Source organism: Emys orbicularis, chromosome 4 (genome assembly GCF_028017835.1).
Source record: "Emys orbicularis isolate rEmyOrb1 chromosome 4, rEmyOrb1.hap1, whole genome shotgun sequence".
Lineage (NCBI taxonomy): Eukaryota > Metazoa > Chordata > Testudines > Emydidae > Emys > Emys orbicularis.
In genome coordinates this window covers 130115939-130138812 of record NC_088686.1, presented here as the reverse complement: position 1 = coordinate 130138812, position 22874 = coordinate 130115939, and the positions used below count along the sequence as shown (strand labels likewise).

The 22874-nt window shown below is 54.5% G+C and overlaps 1 protein-coding gene across 1 annotated transcript; it reads left to right on the top strand.

Annotated features, from left to right (window-relative positions):
* Positions 1–413: 413 nt before the first annotated feature.
* On the top strand, positions 414–21096 carry SARS1 (seryl-tRNA synthetase 1). The gene is made up of 11 exons (XM_065402578.1): positions 414–618; positions 4375–4445; positions 5139–5219; positions 7193–7351; positions 8124–8267; positions 8882–9037; positions 9233–9454; positions 10035–10164; positions 19041–19198; positions 19865–19994; positions 20390–21096. Exons 1-11 carry the CDS (start codon positions 483–485, stop codon positions 20545–20547), a joined length of 1545 nt encoding a protein of 514 aa, XP_065258650.1. The 5' UTR covers positions 414–482; the 3' UTR covers positions 20548–21096.
* The last annotated feature ends 1778 nt before the right edge of the window (positions 21097–22874 follow it).

Genomic DNA, 22874 nt, shown 5'->3' with positions numbered 1-22874 from the left:
TCGGACGCGGACCCCGTGCAGAGGTGCTGGAACTAGGGGTGCTGAGGGGGCTGCTGCACCGCCGGCTTGAAGTGGATTCCGTCACATCCCGGGTTTGCAGTTTGGCCCAATGGCTCTCAGCACCCCCCACTGTGCAAATTACTCCAGCACCTCCGCCCCCACGTGCTGCCCACGTCCGCTCCCGAGGCGGGACAAGGCCGGCGGGGCGGGGCGGGGCGGGGCGGGGCTGCCTGCGGGCAAGCTACAGCTGGACGCCCCTGCGAGCCTACAGCGAGCTGGCAGGGTGCGCTCTAGCCCCCTCCACCGGAAAGCTGCGCACGCGTACTGAGCAGTTGTACTGCCAGTTTGATGTTCCTACGCATGCGCCCTGCATCCCGTTTCCGGCGGGATCTGCGCGTTCCGCTGTCACCCGTTTCCTCATTGCCGCGCCTGCGCAGTGCCGACGAGTCGTTCCCCTCAGCCTGCTCGCTGCCGCCGGCACGATGGTGCTAGACCTGGACCTGTTCCGCGCCGACAAGGGCGGGGATCCCGGCCGCGTGCGGGACACGCAAATCAAGCGCTTCAAGGACCCGGCGCTGGTGGACGCGCTGGTGGAGGCGGACGGGGCCTGGCGGCGATGTAGGTGCCGGCCGGGGAGCGGGTCCCTGCCAGATGGGGTCCGCGGCCGGGCGGTGCGCATGCGCGAACGGGCCCTTCCCGTGGAGCCAGTGGGATCCCCTTGCACTTGGTGGGGAGGGGTCCCTGGGCTCTGGGTGCGGCCCCCCTTGCACTGGGGGGAGGGGTCCCTGGGCTCTGGGTGCGGCCCCCCTTGCACTGGGGGGAGGGGTCCCTGGGCTCTGGGTGCGGCCCCCCTTGCACTGGGGGGAGGGGTCCCTGGGCTCTGGGTGCGGCCCCCCTTGCACTGGGGGGAGGGGTCCCTGGGCTCTGGGTGCGGTCCCCCCTTGCACTGGGGGGAGGGGTCCCTGGGCTGTGGGTGCGGTCCCCCCTTGCACTGGGGGGAGGGGTCCCTGGGCTCTGGGTGTGGGCCACCTGCTGTTGACCTCTGGGTGTGGGCCAGCCCTTGCATCTCCATAGCCCCGTTCAGCGCCCCCCCCCACCCCCACACTTTTGCAGGCTGTGAGGGTGACAGCGGCTGTCAGCGCAGGATTGTGCCCATAGCGAGGCAGGGCTGTTCTGGGTCCTTTTGTCCTAAGGGTGAGCAGGCAGTGATGCCCCCAGCAGCTGAGAGTCCCTTGGGGCCGGGCTGGACACAGTGTCCCCTGAGCCAGCAGAGCTGCGCAGATTGAAGTTAGTGGAGCTGCTGTGCTTGGGCCCTCTGTAATCTTGGCCTTTCATTGTTGTTGCCTTCGGTAGGAGTCCCCTGATTTCGTAAGGGTGTGTAGCATGCGCTCAGGTCTCTGGCTGGTTACCTGACCTTGGAATCCAGCCTGCACAATGACAATTTTGTTCTGTTTTGCCCCGCTTCAATTCCACATGATTTCTGCAGCCAGTCAAACCAGCGCTATAGCCCCTGAGTCCTGTAGTAATAAGTAATTAGAAATATCTGACATTGGAACCCATCTTTTGACTGCCTAAAGCATTGACTTCTGACTTCAGCAGTTCCTGAGATTACTGGTGGCTATGTCATAAGTGAAGTTTGGGGTGGGAAGAATAGTAAGAATTAGGTGACTTTTAGGGCAGTGGTTCTCAACCAGGGGTCCTGGGCCCCCAGGGTGGCCGCAAGCAGTTTCAGGGGAGCCACCAAGCATGGCTGGCATTAGACTCTCTAGGGCCTAGGGCAGAAAGCCGAAGTCTAGCCATGCAGTACTGCAGCCCACGGCCCCAAGCCCCACCACCCAGGACTGACACCAAAGCCTGAACAATTTAGCTTCACAGTGCCCCCCATGGTGTGGGGCCCTGGGAAGTTCCCCTTGCTACCTCCTAACACCAGCCCTGGTTTTTATATGCAGAAAAAACGTTGTGGCACAGCTGGGCTGTGGAGTTTTTATAGCATGTTTGGGGGGCCTCAGAAAGAAAAAGGATGAGAACCCCTGTTTTAGGGTCTGATATGTCATGGGTTCACCAGTCCTGGAAATGCTTTGCCAGACCAGTACAGGTGTTCTCAGGACCAGTAAGCTTTTCCCAGCTCTTGTCCTGGAGCTGTGACCAGAGAGAAGTAGTAAATCAGCCCCTGATTTAGGAAAATGTCGCATGGACTGAGACTAGCCAAGGGGATCTTTCTAATCTGAAACCTCATGTTTTGTGGGTTACTTATTGATCCATTTAAAGATCACCTATTTGTTGAGTAAATATGGTAGCTAATGAATTTATGTAGTTGTAATGGGAGACAGATCACTCTGGGAATCTGCAAAAGAGGCCACTATTTCTAGGATACAGAAGCTTGTGTTGTTGAGGTTTTTTTAGCAATAGTAATTATTAGAATGTGAAACCATTGGCTAAATAAAGTGTCTTTAACCCCACTTTTAATGTTAGTCTCTAAGGTGCCACAAGTACTCCTGTTCTTTTAATGTAGTTGCCTTCATGTGGAAGAACCTCTTTCCTTGTTATGGAAAGAGGGCTGGGTTAATGCACATTGTCAGACAGCACTGTTTGCTGTCAGCATGCACTGTATTAATGTCTTGCATATCTGGGCAGCGCTGCTTAAATGCAGACAGTGAGGCAGGAGGTTGCTGTAGTGAAGCTCTGGGCTGAAGGCAGTGTCGCAGTGGCTGTCCTCTGCTTTTGGGAGTGAGCACTTTGATGCAAGAGAAGCCTTTCTGCATTCAGTAGCTGTGCTGTGAATGTGCGTTGGCATTTAAATCAGGGAGCACTATTTGGCAGGATGCTGCTTGGGGATTGGTGATTCATGCGTCTGATGCAATCCAGCTGCAATTAGCGTAGAAACTGATTCGTTCATGCCACAGATCAAAAGTAGTCACTATTCGATCAGTTTGCACTGTCAGATCTCTGGGAATGCAACTTTATATTTGGGAGAGAAGGGCTGGAGGAATTTGTTTTTTGGTTTCTCTGCTGATGTTCCTAGCATTCAGAGCACCTTGGAAGAATATCATTCAGTGACACCACTTTTAATCCATTTTTTTTTTTTACTGGTGTGTGTATGTATGTATGTATGTATGTATGTGTGTGTGTGTGTATATATATGTATATATATATATATATATATTATCAGCCACCAATATAAATCTGAGCTTGATAGGGGTGCGCGATCAAAAAAGTTTGGAGACCAGTGCTCTAATTAACAGGTTTCTGATTAGTTTCAAGCCTCCCTCTGTACTTCCCTGGCTGGAAGGGAGTAGGCACTTCCTGGTGTTCCTGTGCTGCAGAGCCTCTTGGCTAAAGGGTGGGGTGAGGGAGGGAGGTTCACCTTCCCCTTTTCCCATGCCCCTGGCTAACACCAAGATGGCTAGGTCTCTGCTGTTCTAACTGGCCCCAGATCTTCATGTTTATGAGCCCTCCATTCTGGTTCCTGCATCTGCTGTTGCTGCTTCCAGCTTTTCCACACAGTAGCAGAGGAGGAAAATGAGCTAGTTCTTCTCTGTTTCTCCTGTTTCTCCCAAAGGTCTGAATATCTTCAGTGAAACTGACCAGGCTCTTGTCAGTTTCACTCTGCTGCTGCTTGGGAAAGCTGAGCAGAGGCCCTGGAGCTGTCTCTGTAGGCTCTGGTACATGGTAACATTTGGGAGCCTGTCTTAGCCCCCATAAGAAACTGGAAATGTTTTAAATGAAAATTGACATTTTTTCTAGAATCTGGAACGGGTGGAAGGAGCTGCCTCCCCCTCTCGTCATGGGTTTTCTGCTCTACGCTGACCAGTGGGGTGAAGGGATTGTTTTCAAGCCCTGAAAATTTACCATCTCGGGCATAAAATTTCCTCCTTCACTCCGACTAATGACACAGTGAACAGTTTACCTTCCACTCAGGGGGTGAGTGGGACTGTGCATGTCTGAATTAAGCCACCCAGTGATTCTGTGAGGTAGTGAAGTACTGCTTTTGCTTTATAGCTGGGAAAATGGTGTCACAGGGGGACTGACTTGCCCAAGGGCATGCAACGAGTTTGTGGCAGAGGGTTTCAGAGGGGTAGCCGTATAACTCTCAATCCTATTCCCGCTGTGATGCCCTTCTTTCCCTCCGGGTTATGGAATGCCTGCTCAGGGCAAGTTTCTCCTCTCCATTTTGCCAACTCTCTGAATAAGATCTGTAAAGCTAATTGAAGTAAAGAGGGAATGAGTTGTGTATCTGAACTGTTTGTGTCTGCGATACATCACCTACAGGGATAACAACTTACCAACTCAACAGGTTTCTGAATCTGCTAGCAAATGTGTAGTTTCACTATGGAGATCACTGGTTTATTTTTTCCTCCAATGCCTCCTTTCCAGGCAGATTTCGTGCAGACAACTTGAACAAACTGAAGAACCTGTGCAGCAAAACGATAGGTGAGAAAATGAAGGTAAGAGAGAGGAGTGCTATGAAATCATAGCAGCTGTCTTCCCTGGTAACATGGTGCTAGGGTAGTACTGATGTGGTGCTATTTGTTCTAGTCTTGTTGAAAAGCAGTGTAATCTGTCTAATCTTCCTGCAGTTGATGACCTCTAGAAGGAAGAAGTTTGCTTAGTGAATGACCTGAAAAATGTCCATAGACATTTTTGACAATGTCAAATTAAGGTTGTTGCATCAATAGACCTGAGAAAATTGTTCACATGTCAGATGTAGTGCCAAAGCATATAGCTAGTTATAGGGGGAGGGATAGCTCTGTGGTTTGAGCATTGGCCTGCTAAACCCAGGGTTGTGAGTTCAATCCTTGAGGGGGCCATTTAGGGATCTGGGGCAAAAATCTGTCTGGGGATTGGTCCTGCTTTGAGCAGGGGGTTGGACTAGATGACCTCCTGAGGTCCCTTCCAATCCTGATATTCCATGATTCTATAGTTAGAAGAATCCACTACCGTGCACAATCTAGCCATGATTTTCATTCTGTGTCATACTGTGGATCGCTTTATAAGATGAAGTTTGAGATCCTCTCCTGGGTCCTCTCCTCCCAGTCCTGATTCCACACATTGCAGCAGCTGTAGTGCATACCCTTGTCGCTGCTTACAACATATGTTCTTAGCATGCTCATTGTTCTTCTCGATTCTTCCCTTTCCAGAAAAAAGAGCCCATGGGCGATGATGAGTCAGTACCAGAACATGCACAAAATCTTGATGGCCTCACTGCCGACATCTTAGCGGTGAGTTACACCCCCAGCTTTCATGGGGCTGCGGGCACTCTGAAAAGTGACCATTGACCGCCTGCCTTTTCTTTCATTCCTGTTTATCTCACCGTCTTCCAGGCTGAAGTCTGACTATTCTGTACTTCTGCAGTCAGCGACCTCCAGCCAAATTACTCTGTGCTGTGAACCTGTTAGATCTTGTTAGCTAGGTAGGGTCAGGCTGAGACAATACTTTAATAGGACACCTCTGAGGAACACACCAAAGTGCTATTGGTGATTCAGTCTGGGGTTCTCTTTCCTCAGTCTGTACTGAACCAATTTCTCTGCCTGGAGACGAGGAGCATTGTGCTGCTGGAGGTGCCGTTTTTCAGCCGAAATGTGAATACAGGAATTGTCAGACTGGATCAGCCCCCTGGTCCAGCTAAGTCAGTATCTCGCTTGCCAGCAGTGGCCAGCACCAGATGCTTTAGAGACAGGTACAAGAAACACTCAGGCACGAGGAATATTATTGTGTCCAAAATTCAACAGTATCCACTAATAGAGCCAGATATTCTTATCCATAGAGATATGTGTTCAGTCCCTTTTTTAATCTTAAGATTTTGGCCTTACCGTCCTTTGAACTATGGAACTCATTGCCAATCACACACATGAAAAGGTATTTCCTTGTATTAGTTGTGGATTTACCACTTCTCCGTTTCTTTGCATGTCCCTTTGTTCTTGTGTTGTGAGACAGGGAGAACAGAAGCTTCTGATCTCCCTTTTCTCTAAACCAATCATTAGTTTTATAGACTTACTCATGGCTCCTCTTATTCCCCCCCCCCCTTCCTAAAGTCACAATCCTAGTCTCGTCAATCTCTCTTCAGATCAGTTTTACCATTGCCCTAATCATTTTTGTTGCCGTTCTCTGAACCCCTTTAATCCTCCTTTTTGAGATGCGATGGCCAGAACGGCGCACGGTTTTCTAAAGGAGGCACACTTGATTTATGTAATCGCATCACGTTATTTCCCATATGATTCCCATCCCTTTCCTTTTGCATCCTAAGATTTTATTTGCTTTTTGGCCTCAGCTGCACATTGAGCAGAGGTCTCCATTGAGTGGGCTACAGTGATGCCCGGGTCCCTTTCCTGAGTTGATCTAGTGAATTTAGAACCTTGTAAGGTTTGTGAGTAGTTCAAATTATTCCATACCAAGTGTAGTATTTGGCATTTATCAACATTTAGCTTCATCTGCCATTTTGCTGCTCATTCCCCTAGCTTGATTAGGTCCCTCCGAAGTTCCTCACAGTTCTCTCTGGATTGGACTGACCTAAATAACTTATGTCATCTGCACCTCACTGCTCACCCCCGTTTCCAGAACATGAAGTAATGGTGGGCCTAATGAGAAACTTTAAGGCAACTTCATCTTCTGCCATGGTGAAAACTAACTGTTTATTCCTACTCTGATTCCTGCCTCTTAGCTGGTTTTTGATCTATGACAATACATCTCTACCCCAATATAACGCGACCCAATATAACACGAATTCGGATATAATGCGGCAAAGCAGCGCTCCGGGGGGGACGGGGCTGCGCACTCCAGCGGATCAAAGCAAGTTCGATATAACGCGGTTTCACCTATAACGCGGTAAGATTTTTTTTTTTTTTGGCTCCTGAGGACAGCGTTATATCGGGGTAGAGGTGTACTTTGTCTCTCACTCTATGATGACATAGCTTCTGTAGTAGCCTCTTGTGAGGAACTTTGTCAAAGGCCTTTGACAGCCTAAATAAATTGTCAGCTGGTTCTCCTTTATCCAATACTTTATTGACATATTCAGCAAAGTCTGTTTGATTAGTGAAACATCATTTACCTCTGCAAAAGCCAGGCTGGTTAGGCAAAGATCAGAGTGGTTTGCACTACTTAAAAAAACCTCTTTGGCCCTTTTCATGAGCATAGTGCTCATTTTCCCTGTTGTTTAAGCTGTATAGTGACATGCCCAGTGATTTGTGTGTAACAGGGACTTCAGGTAACCCAGATTAAGAAAGTCCGTGTTCTCATTGACGAAGCCATCCTGAAGTGCGACGCCGAGCGTGTGAAACTGGAGGCGGAGCGGTTTGAAAGCCTCCGAGAAATTGGAAACCTCCTCCACCCCTCTGTGCCCATCAGCAACGACGAGGTAGGAGCCAAATGCATCCCCTCTATGTAGACGATGTCTCTGGCAGGTTTTGGGAAGTAACGTACAGTCAGCTTGAAGCAGCCATGCACAGCACATCAAAGTGACCACAGACACAGTCAGCTAGGTCCCTGTTGCGAGGGGTTGCTGAGATCGGGTAGGGAGTGAATGAAATCTGCATTACAAGACAGGGTGTCTTGCAGCGAAGGAGCTCACTGAACACAAAGACCCGCTCAGCCAGTGTGGAACTCTCCACCATTGTTTAGTGCATACATGGGAAACTTAGGCAGAGCCAAATGCTGGGATCTGCCCTTGCCCATTGCATTCACCCAGCAAGAATGTTTAACTCCAGGAATACAATTGGCCTGGGCCAGCAGCCAAGTGACATCATAATATGCTGCCGGCAGGGATCAGCATTAGGGTTCCGAGCTATGTCTGTCAGTTGCCTGGATTTAGTCACTATGGAAACTGCAGAGCCAATCCCAAGGTGAGGGAGCCCCTCGGGTTGAGTCCAGTAACAGCTGTGGCAAGCGCTCAGACAAGTATTGATGCTCTCCACTGGGAGATGCCTGAGGCCTGAGCACTGACCCTTGTGGGGAAAGGGAGGGAGAGGAATGAGGGCCTGACCACTCCCTCTTCACTCCTTACCTGCCTTCCGCAGAACACACACTGGCCCAGGGTTCTACACCCCGCACTGGGCCTGGCCTGGTGGGAGCAGGTATGAGAGGAGACTTCCAAGTGAGCCCTTGTTTTCCTCATCTTGCCTTGCATGCAGGATGCAGATAACCGAGTGGAGAGGATCTGGGGAGACTGCACGGTGAAGAAGAAGTACTCCCACGTGGACTTGGTGGTGATGGTGGATGGCTACGAGGGAGAAAAGGGGGCCATAGTAGCTGGAAGCAGAGGGTACTTCCTGAAGGTGAGAGCCCCGAGCCCCAAACCTTCCTGGTTCTGGGACGCAGGAAAAGGAATCAGACAGACATAGAACAAACCACCTGGCTTTGTGGCAGAGATCTGCTGCTTTCCTGCCATTTGTGCTGTACCTCCCTCTAATCCTGCAGTGGGCACAAGGGCATTTTCCGGTGCTGATCGTGTACTAGGCAGAGGGAGCCTCTGCACGACTGGTGGAGTTCAGCCTTGCATTAGCTTTCTAAAGACAGCTGCATGTGCCACAATCAAAGGGTGTCAGACTGGGCTAGTGGTAGTATGACTAGTGCTGCATGTCTGCTGCTGTTGCTAAGCATGTTTTCAGCTTGAGACACTCCATGTCATGGCTGTGTATAAAACATTTTGGACCAAGACTTGCATGGGGTAAGCCCATCACCGTTGTTTGTCCTCAGGTACCATCGGTTTGGACTCCTTTTTCTGTCCTAGTTATTGGCTCCGTTCTCTAAGCTGAGCTGTTGTAGGCACTTCTGGCCTGGTCGTCAGAGGAGCTCAGCACACAGGACAGGAGTCGCATGCACTCAGCACCTCTAGAATCCGAGCCATTAGTCCTTCATGTGACCTGAGAGGCTTATCTTGTGTTTGTAGGGTGCCCTGGTTTTCCTTGAGCAGGCGCTGATCCAGTATGCTCTGCAGACCCTGCTCAGCAAGGGATACACCCCTATCTACACACCCTTCTTCATGAGGAAAGAGGTGATGCAGGAGGTGGCTCAGCTCAGTCAGTTTGATGAGGAGCTTTACAAGGTAAGCTGCAAGGAAGGACTTGTGCATCCTGATGCCAGCAAGCCAAGTACAGTTTTCTGTTAGTGTTTGCCATGGCAAAGGATCCTTATAGCCTCTGGCTCTTGCTATTCCTGGGGCCCAGGTCTGCGTTGCTGAGGCTTGTTGTGTGTTCTGCTCTGGTATGCTGACAGAGTGTTGTTCAACCCCCATCTCCAGGTCATTGGCAAGGGCAGTGAGAAATCAGAGGACAGCTCCGTCGATGAGAAGTACCTGATTGCTACCTCTGAGCAGCCACTTGCAGCTTTGCACAGGGATGAGTGGCTGAAGCCGGAGGATCTGCCCATCAGATATGCTGGGCTGTCCACCTGCTTCAGGCAGGAAGTTGGCTCGCACGGCCGTGACACCAGAGGCATCTTCCGGGTGCACCAGTTTGAAAAGGTAAAGGGATGCGTTGCTAGCCAGTTAGCTGGGAAATGTTTGCAGGATGCAAATAGATAAGAATGGGCTCGGGGTCTTTCCTCCCAGGTGTAGGATATTTGAAGGGAAAATGAGTAATTAATACTTTGGAGCAGAGGGGAGCTGCAGAGCCCCCTCGCTGCGTGATCTGAGGGGGGTCTGCAAGTTCAGTATCCTCAGAACAAGAGTGACTCCAGAAAGCCCCCTCTGGGGGGTGGTGCGATGGGTTGCTGCTGGCCTCTTCCTAGTAAAGAGTAAAGTAGTTACAGATTTGTGAGACTGCAAAGGTCTTTGTGGCTCCTTTAGGGGTCTGTCAGTATAAATTGCTAGCAGTTTCCAGGCCTGCTGTCATTTCCCGTCACTGTCGGTTTGTTACACTGGAATTCCGTGAGACGGACATTGGAGAAAACATTCCCTACTGCAATCATCTCCTTGTCTTCTGGTTCCCGTTCTCTGAATCCACCATTCCTGGGCCTTGCCCCACCTGTGAGCAGCAGCACACTAAGACATGCAGTCCTACCCTGTGCACATTGTTAGTAGCTTCTCTCTCCTCCCCCCCCAGATTGAGCAGTTTATCTTCGCGTCGCCTCATGACAACAAGTCGTGGGAGATGTTTGATGAAATGATCGCGACTGCTGAGGAGTTCTACCAGTCGCTGGGCATTCCTTACCACATCGTCAATATTGTCTCAGGTACGGAACTCTGCTCTCCTGGTCCGGGGTGCACATGCTCCTCTCTGTAGGGGTAATGTGACAGGACCAGCCTGCCATCGAAGGACAGAGGCCAAGACAGGAGGTGAGTGGGCAGGGCAGTGTCAGAGGAGCCAGCCCTGGCTCTGGGCCTGGCTTGGCTTCTGACTTACGGGTGAGCTTGGGCAAGCCCCGCCCCTCTGTGCCTCTGGTTAGACTGTGTACAGCACCCTGCGCGATGGGGTCTGGGCTCAGCCTCTGCGCACCGTTGTCCCACAGCCTGCTGGAAGCTGTGGCTGGCGTGGTTGGGAAGGAGCCCAAAGTGACCCGTTTCCTTGGTGGTCGCTGTGCAGTAACACTTCAGGGACATACACTGCAGTGGCTGTGCCCCAGCTCCGGGTAGTGCCCTGCCTAGCCATGGTCAGAGCAATCTTGGAGGGATAGAGAGCTCACTTGGGAAAAGCTAATCATTGACTTGTATTGAGTCTGAAATGGCTCGTCCCTTCCTCTGGGGAAGGAACTGCTGTGACCTGCTAGCAGCATCCGCGTGGCCACGCGGGGGAGTTGAAAGCTGCAGGAGTGTTGGTTAGGCAGTGCTGGGCCGAGGCTGTCAGTTTGTTCCACGTGCTACGCCATCACCGTTACCTTGTGCTTTCCCCACACCCCAGGTGTCTCGCTCCCCCTGTTGTCTCTCTAGGTGCTGAGCTAACATACAGCAATGGGGCCCTGACTGGGCTCCTACATGCTTCAGGAATACGGGTGCCAGGGGATTGGTTTCTGGTCCCTGTCTCCTCCCCAGGCCAGCGGGGGTGAGGTGCTGCAGAGAAGACAGGTTCGTGCCGCGTGCTCCCACAGCCCCTTCTTGCTGGTGTAGAGGCAAGCTGAGTGACAGCAGGGAGGGGAGAGATCATAAGAACATAAGAACGGCCGTACCGGGTCAGACCAAAGGTCCATCTAGCCCAGTATCCTGTCTACTGACAGTGGCCAATGCCAGGTGCCCCGGAGGGAGTGGACCAACAGGCAATGATCAAGTGATCTCTCTCCTGCCATCCATCTCCATCCTCTGACAAACAGAGGCTAGGGACACCATTCCTTACCCATCTTGGCTAATAGCCATTAATGGACTTAACCACCATGAATTTATCCAGTTCTCTTTTAAATGCTGTTATAGTCCTAGCCTTCACAACCTCCTCAGGTAAGGAGTTCCACAAGTTGACTGTGCGCTGCGTGAAGAACTTCCTTGTATTTGTTTTAAACCTGCTGCCTATTAATTTCATTTGGTGACCCCTAGTTCTTGTATTATGGGAATAAGTAAATAACTTTTCCTTATCCACTTTCTCTACATCACTCATGATTTTATATACCTCTATCATATCCCCCCTTAGTCTCCTCTTTTCCAAGCTGAAGAGTCCTAGCCTCTTTAATCTCTCCTCATATGGGACCTGTTCCAAACCTCTAATCATTTTAGTTGCCCTTTTCTGAACCTTTTCTAGTGCCAGTATATCTTTTTTTAGATGAGGAGACCACATCTGTACGCAGTATTCGACATGTGGGTGTACCATCGAATGCTTAGGGTGTGGCTTGAACCAGCCTTAGCTGGGAATCTGAGCCTGAAGCTCCTCTTGCTAAGGCCGTGTCTACACTGGGGGATCTGTGATGTACAGGAGGTCACACGATTTGGCGGCCCCTTCTGCCCATTAGCTCTGACAGATGTTTTGCCTGGTGGCTCTTGTCACGGAGTGTGGGGGACTCAGGGCACTGTACCCCCGGCTTCCTGCGATTCACGGTGACTCTCAGCCAGCCGGTAAAGCGGAAGGTTTATTGGATAACAGGAACATAGTCTACAGCAGAGCTTGTAGATACAACCAGGACCCCTCAATCAAGTCCTCTTGGGGAGTGCAGGGAGCTTAGACCCCAGCTTGGGGTTCCCTGCGTTGCACCTCCCAGCCCAAACTGAAAAATTCCCAAATCCCTCCAGCAGCTCTCTCCCCCCTCCCCTTGCTCCTCCTCTCCTTTGTTCAGTCTCCCGGGCAGAAGGTGTCACTTCTCCCACCCCCCTTCCTGGCTCAGGTTACAGCTCAGGTAGCTCAATGTAACTCCCAGGCTACATTCCCAGGTCAAATCCACCCTGCTCCGTCACATCTCTCCCCCCTTCGAGACTGAACTGAGCGGGGTCACTCTGACCAGTGACCTGGGGAAGTTCAGGGCCCCCTCTCCGGGACAACGCATCCGCTATCAAGTTGTCACTTCCCTTCACATGGACCACGTCCATGTCATAATCCTGCAGGAGCAGGCTCCACCTCAGGAGCTTGGCGTTGGCTCCTTTCATCTGGTGCAGCCAGGTCAGGGGAGAGTGGTTGGTGTGCACAGTGAAGTGTCACCCAAAGAGATATGGCTCTAGTTTCTTGAGGGCCCATACCATGGCCAAGCATTCCTTCTCGATGGCCGCGTACTTCTGCTCCCGGGATAGCAACTTCTTGCTCAGGTACACGATCGGGTGTCTCTCCCCGTTTTCATCCTCCTGCATTAACACCGCCCCCAGTCCCGTGTCTGAGGCGTCGGTGAACACCAAAAAGGGCTTCTCAAAGTCTGGGTTTGCCAGAACTGGGCCACTGACCAGAGCCTCCTTCAGTGCCTGGAGCACTTCCTGGCACTCCTCGGTCCAGACAACCTTGTCTGGCTTCCCCTTCTTGCACAGCTCAGTGATGGGGGCGGCTATGGCGCTAAAGTGGGGCACGAACCTTCGATAGTATCCCACCATCCCAATAAAGGCCTGGACCTGCTTTTTGGTTTGGGGGGCAGGCCAGTCTCTGATCACCTCCACTTTGGCTGGTTCTGGCTTTAGGCAGCCACTCCCCACCCGGTGACCTAGGTAGGATACTTCAGCCTTCCCCACCTTGCACTTCTCAGCTTTTACGGTAAGCCCAGCCTCCTGGAGTCGGTCCAGCACTTGTCTAACCTGGGACACATGGTCCTCCCAGGTCTGGCTAAAGACGCAGATGTCGTCAATATATGCCACAGCAAAACTCTCCATCCCCCTCAGTAGCTGATCCACTAGGCGCTGGAAGGTGGCTGGCGCGCCCTTGAGGCTGAAAGGCAGGGTCAGGAACTCATAGAGCCCCAGAGGGGTGATAAAGGCCGATTTCAGCCTGGCATCTGCATCCAGCGGCACTTGCCAATAGCCCTTTGTAAGATCCATGGTGGTCAGGTACCGAGCGCCTCCCAGCTTGTCTAGGAGCTCGTCAGGCCTGGGCATGGGGTAGGCATCGGCTACAGTGATGGCATTGAGCTTCCGATAGTCCACACAGAACCGGATCGACCCGTCCTTTTTGGGGACCAGCACCACTGGCGAGGCCCAAGGACTGGAAGATGGCTGGATCACCCCCAAAGCCAGCATGTCATTGACCTCTCTTTCCAGGTCCTGAGCAGTTTTCCCTGTGACTCGGAAGGAGGAGCATTTTATAGGCGGGTGCGATCCTGTCTGCACCTGGTGGACAGTCAGATTAGTGCGTCCAGGCTGGTTGGAAAACCGCTGTCGGTACAGATGCAGCACCCCTCCAATCTCAGCTTGCTGGGTACGGGTTAGCTGATCAGAGAGGGGAATTGTTTCCAGGGGGGAATCAGCTCTTGTCCCAGGGAATAGATCTACTAAAGGGTCATCTCCCTGCTCCTCCCAGTGCCCACACACAGCCAACACCACATTCCTCCTGTCATAATATGGCTTCATCATATTCACATGGTACACCCGGCGGTGGTGCGCCCGGTTCGACAGCTCCACCACATAGTTTACCTCATTTAGTTGCTTGACAACCTTGAAGGGCCCTTCCCATGCGGCCTGGAGTTTGTTCTTCCTCACGGGGATGAGGACCATCACCTGATCCCCGGTGGTGAAGGCGCGGGCCCGCGCCATGCGGTCATATCAGACCTTCTGCTTCCTCTGGGCTCGGGCCAGATTGTCCCTGGCCAGGCCCATGAGCTCGGCAAGTCGTTCCCGGAAGGTCAGGACATACTCCACCACCGACTCTCCATCAGGAGTGGCCTTCCCCTCCCATTCGTCTCTCATCAGGTCCAGGGGCCCCCTTACCCGCCTTCCATATAACAGTTCGAAAGGCGAAAACCCGGTAGACTCCTGGGGTACCTCCCTGTACGCGAACAGCAGGTGAGGTAAGTACTTGTCCCAGTCCTGCAGGTGCTGGTTCATAAATGTTTTTAGCATCATCTTTAGTGTCCCGTTGAACCTCTCCACCAGCCCGTTGGATTGGGGGTGATACGCTGAGGCCCAGATGTGCCGGACCCCGCATTTCTCCCACAAGCACCGGAGTAGGGCCGACATGAAGTTGGACCCTTGGTCTGTTAAGACTTCCTTGGGAAACCCCACTTGGCTGAAAATGGTCAGCAGCGCATCTGCCACAGTGTCCGCTTCGATGGACGATAAGGGCACTGCCTCGGGGTAGCGGGTGGCGAAATCTACCACCACCAGAATGTATTTCTTCCCTGACCGGGTCGTCTTGCTGAGAGGTCCCACTATGTCCATAGCCACCTTCTGGAAAGGCTCCTCTATGATGGGCAAAGGCCTCAACGCTGCTTTCCCCTTGTCCCGGGCCTTCCCCACCCTCTGACAGGGGTCACAGGATCGGCAGTACTGTCGGATGTTGGTAAAGACCCCAGGCCAGTAAAAGTTCTGTAGCAGCCTCTGCCTGGTGCGCCAGATTCCCTGGTGCCCTGCGAGAGGGATGTCATGGCCAGGTACAGTAGCTTGTGGCGAAACTTCTGGGGAACCACCAGCTGCCTCCTGATCCCCCACGATTCCACTTCCCTTGGGGGAGCCCATTCTCGGTACAGGAACCCCTTCTCCCACAAGAAGCTCTCCTGGCAGCCTCTCCCCATGGTCTGTACCGCCCTGAGGTCTGCCAGGTCCCTTATCTTCTGCAAGGAGGGATCTTTCTGCAACTCGGCCTGGAACTCAGCAGCTGGGACAGGGCTGGGCACCTGCTCTCTCTCGCCGGCTGGGTCTGAGGCCGCAGCCCCCCTGAGCTGTGTCCCTGGGCGGTCCCTCCCCACCAGGTTAGGGTCCTGCGCCTCGGGCAAGGTACCCTCCCCAAGGTCAGGGTGCAGTGCCCCTCGCTGGCTCTGACTACGGGTCACGACCAGGGCACCCGGAGGGTCGCTTGGCCAGTCCTCCAGGTCCCCCCCCCATCAACACCTCAGTGGGCAAATGGTGGTGCACCCCCACATCCTTGGGGCCCTCCTTGGCCCCCCACTTCAGGTGTACCCTCGCCACAGGCACCTTGAATGGGGTCCCACCCACCCCCGTCAGGGTCAGGTAGGTGTCGGGCACCACCCGATCTGGGGCCACCACCTCGGGCCGGGCCAGCGTCACCTCTGCGCCTGTATCCCAGTATCCATTGACCTTCCTCCCATCCACCTCCAGGGGAACAAGGCACTCTCTCCGGAGGGGCAGCCCCGCGCCCACCTTGTAAACCGAAAACCCTGAGTCTGGAGCATCCAGCCCCCCAGAGGAGCTGGCCTGGAGCTCTCCTCCCTCCTTAGGAGGTGGTACTCTGCCAGCCCCCCTTCCCTGGGAATGCTGCCTCTCACCCGGCTGGGTCTCTACCCAGTCAACCCTCTGTGGGTTCGGTCTGCTCAGTCTGTCCCTGAGCCTGGGGCACTGGGCCCGTATGTGGCCTCTCTGGCCACAGTGATAGCAGCCCATGTCCCGTGGGTCCCCTTGAGCGGGTCGGATGGACCTGACGCTGGATGTTCCCCTTTGGTGGGGGTTCTCCATATTTCCTCGCTGGGAGGTCCCATGGTGACTCTCTCTCTGCGTTGTGGCGGGCCTGTTCCTTTGGGACTCCTCCCGGTTATCCCCGGCCCGACTGTTCACAAACTCGTCGGCCAGCTGGCCTGCATGCTGCAGGTTCTCTGGCTTTTGGTCCATCAACCATCGCCTCAGGTCGGATGAGCACTGCTCATACACGTGCTCCAGTACGAATAGGTCAAGCAGGTCCTCTTTAGTTTGGGCCCCAGCTGTCCACTTGCAGGCATACCCCTGCGCCCGGTTGGCTAGTTGTAGGTATGTGACCTCACGGGTTTTACGCTGACTCCGGAACCTTTTCCGGTACGTCTCAGGGGTCAGCCCAAACTCGCGGAGCAGGGCCTTTTTGAACAGTTCGTAGTCCCCTGTCCCCGCCCCTTTCAGTCGGCTGTACACCTCCCTGGCTGTAGAGTCCATTGAGGGGATGAGAAACTGGAGCCTGTCTGCAGGGTCAACCTGGAGCAGCTCGCAGGTATTCTCAAAGGCCGTCAGGAAGGTATCCATGTCCTCCCCCTCCTTACGCTGGGCCAGGAAGCACTTATCAAAGCTCTTTGCAGTCTTGGGTCCCCCCTCACTCACTGCAGCCGGGGCCCCACTGCTCCTCAGCCTGGCCAGTTCCAGCTCATGCTGACGTTGGTTCTCCTCATGCTGACGTTGGTCCCGCTCATGCTGACGTTGTTTCTCCTTCTCTTCCCGCTCCTGCTTCAGTTCTTGCTGCCTTAACTTGAACTCTTTCAGTCTCCGCTCCCTGTCATATTCCAGTCGCACTCTGCCGGGACGATCCCCTGCTGGCCGCCGGGGGTCAGGGTGCCCTCGGTATTCGCTGGGCTTCCCCCAACCCCTCCCCTAGGTATAGGTAGGCAGAGTCTCGGGATGTCCTCTGCAGCAGACTGACCCCTCCCAGCCATGTCAGGCCCCGGGGCCCACGCTGCATCCGCCGGGCGGCTTCCCTCAGGGACAGGGCTTGGTTCATCCAAGCGATCCCTCTCCTCCAGCTGGGCAGTTAGCTGTTCTTTGATGGACCTCCCAATGCGCAGCCCCCTCTGCCTGCACAGCTCCACCAGGTCGCTCTTAAGGCGTTTAGCATACATCCTCCTGCTGGCCACTCGCCGGCCTGTGCTCTCCGCTTTCCACCGTTCCAGGGGGACCCCTAGTGTGCCAGCCCTTCTTCAGGTCACCACCTCTCTGCCAGGGTCGAGCTGCAGCCTCCTCCACCCCAGGACCGCTCGCTGCGATCCCCCGGGGGACCCTGTTACTGCAAAAGTCCTTCTCACTGGTCACACACTCCCAGGGGTTAATCGCCCCCTGAAACCGTCTCTCTCTGACTCTTCAGCCCACCTGGTCCCCGTCGATCCCCCTTCGTTTTACTGCTCCCCAGTAGTACTGCTCCCTTCGTTTTACTGCTTCATTTACTGCAGGAAGCGCCGTCCATGGGGTGCAGTAGATCCCACCGCTGCCACAAGTTGTCACGGAGTGTGGGGGACTCAGGGCCCTGTACCCCTGGCTTCCAGCGATTCACCGTGACTCTCAGACAGCCAGTAAAGCGGAAGGTTTATTGGATAACCGGAACACAGTTTACAGCAGAGCTTGTAGATACAACCAGGACCCCTCAATCAAGTCCTCTTGGGGAGTGCAGGGAGCTTAGACCCCAGCTTGGGGTTCCCTGCGTTGCACCTCCCAGCCCAAACTGAAAAATTCCCAAATCCCTCCAGCAGCTCTCTCCCCCATCCCCTCTGCTCCTCCTCTCCTTTGTTCCGCCCACCCCCCACCCCCTGCAGAAGGTGTCACTTCTCCCACCCCCCTTCCTGGCTCAGGTTACAGCTCAGGTAGCTCAATGTAACTCCCAGGCTACATTCCCAGGTCAAATCCGCCCTGCTCCGTCACAGCTCTGTGTTGGCAAACCCCCCTAGCGTTGATATGGACAAGCCAGGTCGTGGGAGTTTTTCTGTTGGCAGAGTGACACCACCTTCCCCGAGGAGGTCAGCAGAAGGCCTCTTGTGGGGGTTTGCCAGTGTAGCTTTGTTGGCTGGTAGTACGGTTCTCTCACCCCCCTCCTGACACGGCTGTGCAGTGTAGACTTGGCCTCTGTCTTCTGGCTGAGCCTCAATATGGTGGTGCCCTTGGTTTCTCAGAAGGCCCGCCCAGGCCGAATGCCTTGTAACCCTGTATGAGCTGGAAGAGCTGGGCGAGAGCCGGGCACGACGCTCCTGTCTCTTGTAAGGCTTGGCAAGTTGGCTTGACTTTGCCTTTGTTGTTAGCAATGGCAGGTGGCTAATGAGGCGGGTCCCCTTGGCAGGTGGCAGTTTGGAGCAGACGTCACCCGGCAGATCCTGGAGGCTGCTGTGCAGCGGTTGGTGTGCTGAGGCTCTTTCTCACAGTTCACTTATTCAGCCTTCATCCCTCTTTAAAACAAGGGACCGAGAGGGGAGGGCACTACAGGTTCTCTACACGGGCCCTGTGCCCCGGAGCTGCTGCACTGCACTGGGGAGTGGGAAGGGGAGCTGATAAAGTACATCCGGAGTGGGGCTGGGCGGGAATGGCATTCGTGTCGGGTAGGTCTGATCACCTGTCCGGTCCCTGCTCACTGGCCAGGCTCCTTCTCCCCTGAGGAGCTGGCATAGGAAGGGGAGAACAGGGAAGCCCAGCCCAGGAGCCACTCTGAGTGCGAGATGGGCCAGAGGGTCATCCAGCAGGAATTGACGCTCCAAGCCCCACCCCGGAGCAGTGGCAGAAAGGGGGCTGGAAGAGAATCAGCCCTAGATCTTCCTCTTCCAGGAGAATCCCCATTGCCTAGAGTCCTGCAGAACCCTAAGTACTAGTCTTCGCTATGGCGCTGTGTCTCGGGGGTTTCTAAGGTGCCTGTCACCCGGGTCTCTAGGCCCTGTAATCGTTTGTGGTGAAACCAGAGCGCAGCAGTTGGGCAAGTAACTTAGCAGGGCAGGCTTTGCCCTCTGTCCCTGCAAAGCCACTGCTGGGTTGGAGGCAGCATTCGGTGCATTCTCCCTGCTACCATGCAGCTGCTGCCTTGCCAGCCAGCCCAAGTACCTGCCTCCCGCTCTCGCAGGCTCCCTGAACCACGCTGCCAGTAAGAAGCTGGACCTCGAGGCTTGGTTCCCAGGGTCGAGCGCCTTCCGGGAGCTGGTCTCCTGCTCCAACTGCACAGACTACCAGGCCCGTCGCCTGCGGATCCGCTACGGGCAGACCAAGAAAATGATGGACAAAGTAGGTGGCATTTCAGTACCTCCCTTTTACTCTCCGTGTGCATCCTGGGGCAGCTGAATACCCATCTCGGAGCAGTTACCTCCAAGGCTTCTGCTGCTGCTGCATGCTCAGTGTCTGCCTGGCTAGCTGCTCTCCCCACTGGGATCTTTCCTCCAGCATTCCTCGCTCTCCCCCTCACAGCGAAGAGCTGTATTCCTTGCCAGCGCAGTGTTCCATCCTGGGAGAGCACATCCCTCCTTCCAAAGGGCGAGATCCTTGCTGAGCAGCCCTGGGCACCAGCCACTCCATCCTCTCTGCTGGGTCCCGGTTAGAGCTGGTCAGAAAATTTGGGGGTGGGGAGGTGTCTTCTGCAGAAAATTTTGATGGGAACCTCCTCCCCCTACCCCCTCTTCAGTTTTCACCTAAATTTTCCAGGGATAACTCTGAGTGGGTTGGGACAAAAATTCAGATATGTAAATACTTTGGCCCCAAACTGAAATCTTGATTTGGAAATGCTGCTGTGGTGCCTCCCATTGGGCTCCCTGGTCAATGATGCATCGGTCTCCCCTCTGGGGGAGGGGAAGCAGCTCCTTAGCCTGCTGGTGTGTCTGTGGGGTGCACCCTGCGGGCCTTGGCGAGGGCTCCTCACGAGCCCTGTTCCTGGGGTCACTGGCTTTGTCCTTGCAGGTGGAGTTTGTCCATATGCTAAATGCTACCATGTGTGCCACGACCCGCACGATCTGTGCCATCCTGGAGAACTACCAGACACAGGACGGCATCGTCGTGCCAGAGAAACTGAAGGGTTTCATGCCACCAGGTACAACTCGGAAACCCCTTCACGTGGCACCCCTGCTTTATGCTTTGACCCACCTCTCCCTGTCTGCTGTCTCCTCCCCCGCCTGGTAGCGTAGGAGAGGGGTTCTAGCACCGGAGAGGCAGGGCGAAGGGGGACTCTGGCCTGGAGCAAGTCCAGTCTGCTCATTCCTTCCCAGCGCTAATATCTCTCCTGGATTTCTCCCCTCGGCCCCACTGCTTCCCATGTGACTCTTCTGCAAGTTCTCAGGTTGTGGCTGTGGGGACTGGAGGAATGAGGGCTTCTGGGCAGGGCTTTCCTTGGTGATGTAAAGGGGAATGGTTCTCAGGCCAGGAGAGCTGGAGAGCAAAGTTCCTGGCCTGCTCTCACCATGGGTAACTGCCTGTGTCTCTCGGCAGGGCTGAAGGAAATGATCCCCTTTGTGAAACCTGCTCCCATTGACCAGGAACCTTTCAAGAAACAGAAGAAGCAGCACGAAGGAAGCAAAAAGAAACCAGCCGGTGGCAATAGTGTCCTGGAAGGGCGAATGCAGAACATGGGCGTAAACGATGCCTAAACCCAGCTCCCCCGTCATCTCCCCGAGGCAGCGCGGTCTGGTGTGTGGAGCCCAGGGCTGGGAGCCAGGCTCCTGTGTTCTAATCTCAGCTTAATCACCAGCTGACTGCGTGACCCCGGGCAAATCACTCCCCTCTGCTTCGTGTCCCCCGCTGGAGCACGGGATGGCACTTAACTCCCCTGCCTCGTGGGGTGCTGAGGCTCCAGCACCTGGACGGTGGAAAGCACTCGCAGTGCCAGCTGGTATTTTCCCCAGCAGCCATGTCCCTCCAATTATTTTCGGTAGCCTGTGGAAAGGATTTCCCTGGGGATCCCTAGCTGGGAACCTGGGCGGGGCAAAGTGCTGATGTCCTGTTCATGTTCTCGACACCCCCCACCTGAATCCCAAGGGTAAAGAGATGAGAAGGGAAAAACCAAGCTGGGCTCTTGTTACGTATGTGACTTTACTGTAGCCATAGTCTCTTTGCATGGATGTAGGATTGTCTCTGAATCAATGCAATACAATAAAGCAATGTAGGGAGACAGCTGTCCAGGGCTCCTCACCACTGGCTCTTTGGGCTCCTGCTGCTTTGTCCCCGTAGTTTAGACCAGTCCGCTCAGGTTCCCCTGTGGGCGAGTGAGCCGATGGCCTGCAGATGCTCACTCTCCTTAGCGGGACTAGCCCAGCAGGAAGGCTGCTGAGTCCCTGGGCACCTGCTGCTCAACAGGAGAGTGAGCCCCTGCCTAAGGCCACCCAGCAGGCCAGGGGCACAGCTTCTCTGGCTGTGGTGCTCTCCCTGGTGGATGAGAGCTGGAAATGTAGGTCGGGGCATCCTCCAGACCATGTCAGATACCAAATGCCAAGGAGCCGACCCTCTGCACCGCCTCCTCGGCCTCTGAGGAAGGAGTCACAGCAGGGTGGGGGGAGACTCTTCAGCTAGAGGAGAAGCTGAGAAGCAAGTGCAGGACTCGTTGCCTGGAGACATTTCCTGCTCATGCTCTGAGCTAGGCCAGACCTCGTTGCAGGGCTCTGGTAGATCGGCGGCTGTGGGGTGAAAGCACCTCGTGAGGATTCTCTGCTTTGAAGTGGGGACTATTTGATTCTGTACGACGCGACCTTCAGCACTGGGCTCCTCTCTGCTTTGCCTGGGCTTGGCAGTTCCTGGGAGTGTGGGGCGTTGCCCCCTTAACTGACCTGACTTCCGTTTTGCCCTGATTGTGCTGATTGGCTGCAGCCAGTGATGTGTGTTTGTAGAGTGGTTGGGATGAAGGGCTGTGGAAGCAAAGGATGATAGGGCTGGCTGGCTGGATCTAGGCAGTGCTGCTGAGATCATGCACCTCCCTGAGGTGTGATACCAGGGAAGCTCTTAACTCTTCCGTGCCTAGGATAAGGAAATCCATGGGACCCTCTGTCCCATAGATCCTGGAGAAGGAGCTCGGAGCAGGCGTGCTGCCAGTTCTCCCACCTGCCGTCTGCAGAAGGGTCATGTATCGAAACCTCCCCTTTCAGTACCAGAGGTTGCAGGCTGCTGCTAACCTACCCTTGCTAATCTCGAGAGCAGAACTGGAGAGTTGTCTGGCCAGCAGCCTACTGTTCTCCCCCCACACACCCCCTCACTATGTGCAAACGAGGCCCGCCCTGTGTCCCAAGCCCCAGAAAGGCAGAGATCACAGTGTCTGCCGGATCCTGGCCATTTGTCAATAACAGGCCAGTGCTGGAGCTTCTAGCGGCTCGCTCCAGCTGGCCAGGGGGCGTCACCCACCGCGGACACCCTCCCAAACAGCCTCGTTCCACCTGCCATGTAAAAGGGGCCCAGTGGGTGGCGGTATCCTAGCTAAGTGCCAGCCCTCAGCATCAGGGCTCGGTTTGGCATCGGAGCAGTTTCAGGGCAGTGCTGCTGTGTGGTGTTTGGGCAGGGTCTACTTTATTTACTTGAGAAGATGATGCACGTTGTGGTGCCAGCTTCATCACTTGTAGAACTCCATCCGTGTCAACCTCTCTGGTCCCCCCCGCCCAAGAAACCAGGACCCCCTTCCCCTCCCTGCCTATGGCCAAGGGGTGGGGCTGGGCCTCTGCCCCGACCCCTATCCCCAAACAGAAGGGGAGGATCGGCTCTGGGAAAGCTGTCCTCCTAGGGTGTGTAGGGCCCTTAATGACCTGGGACAGTCCCTGGCCTGGATGGGATCCTGCTCCTCTTCTCCCTCCTCTGTCACCTTCCCTCTCCTGCCCCTCCAGCTTCTCACCCACCCCCTGCACAGTGAAGGTCTGAGAGGAGGTAACTGGGCGCTGGATTCACTGCCCAAGCCACAGGCTGCATGTTCACTCTAGCTGCCCTGGGTGGACCCTGC

Bases quoted from the DNA above. Each gene is read 5' to 3' on its own strand.
- SARS1 (XM_065402578.1), top strand. From the start codon at position 483: ATGGTGCTAGACCTGGACCTGTTCCGCGCCGACAAGGGCGGGGATCCC. The intron at 619-4,374 runs GTAGGTGCCGGC...CCTCCTTTCCAG, and splicing joins GGACGGGGCCTGGCGGCGAT to GCAGATTTCGTGCAGACAAC. The intron at 9,038-9,232 runs GTAAGCTGCAAG...CCCCATCTCCAG, and splicing joins TTGATGAGGAGCTTTACAAG to GTCATTGGCAAGGGCAGTGA.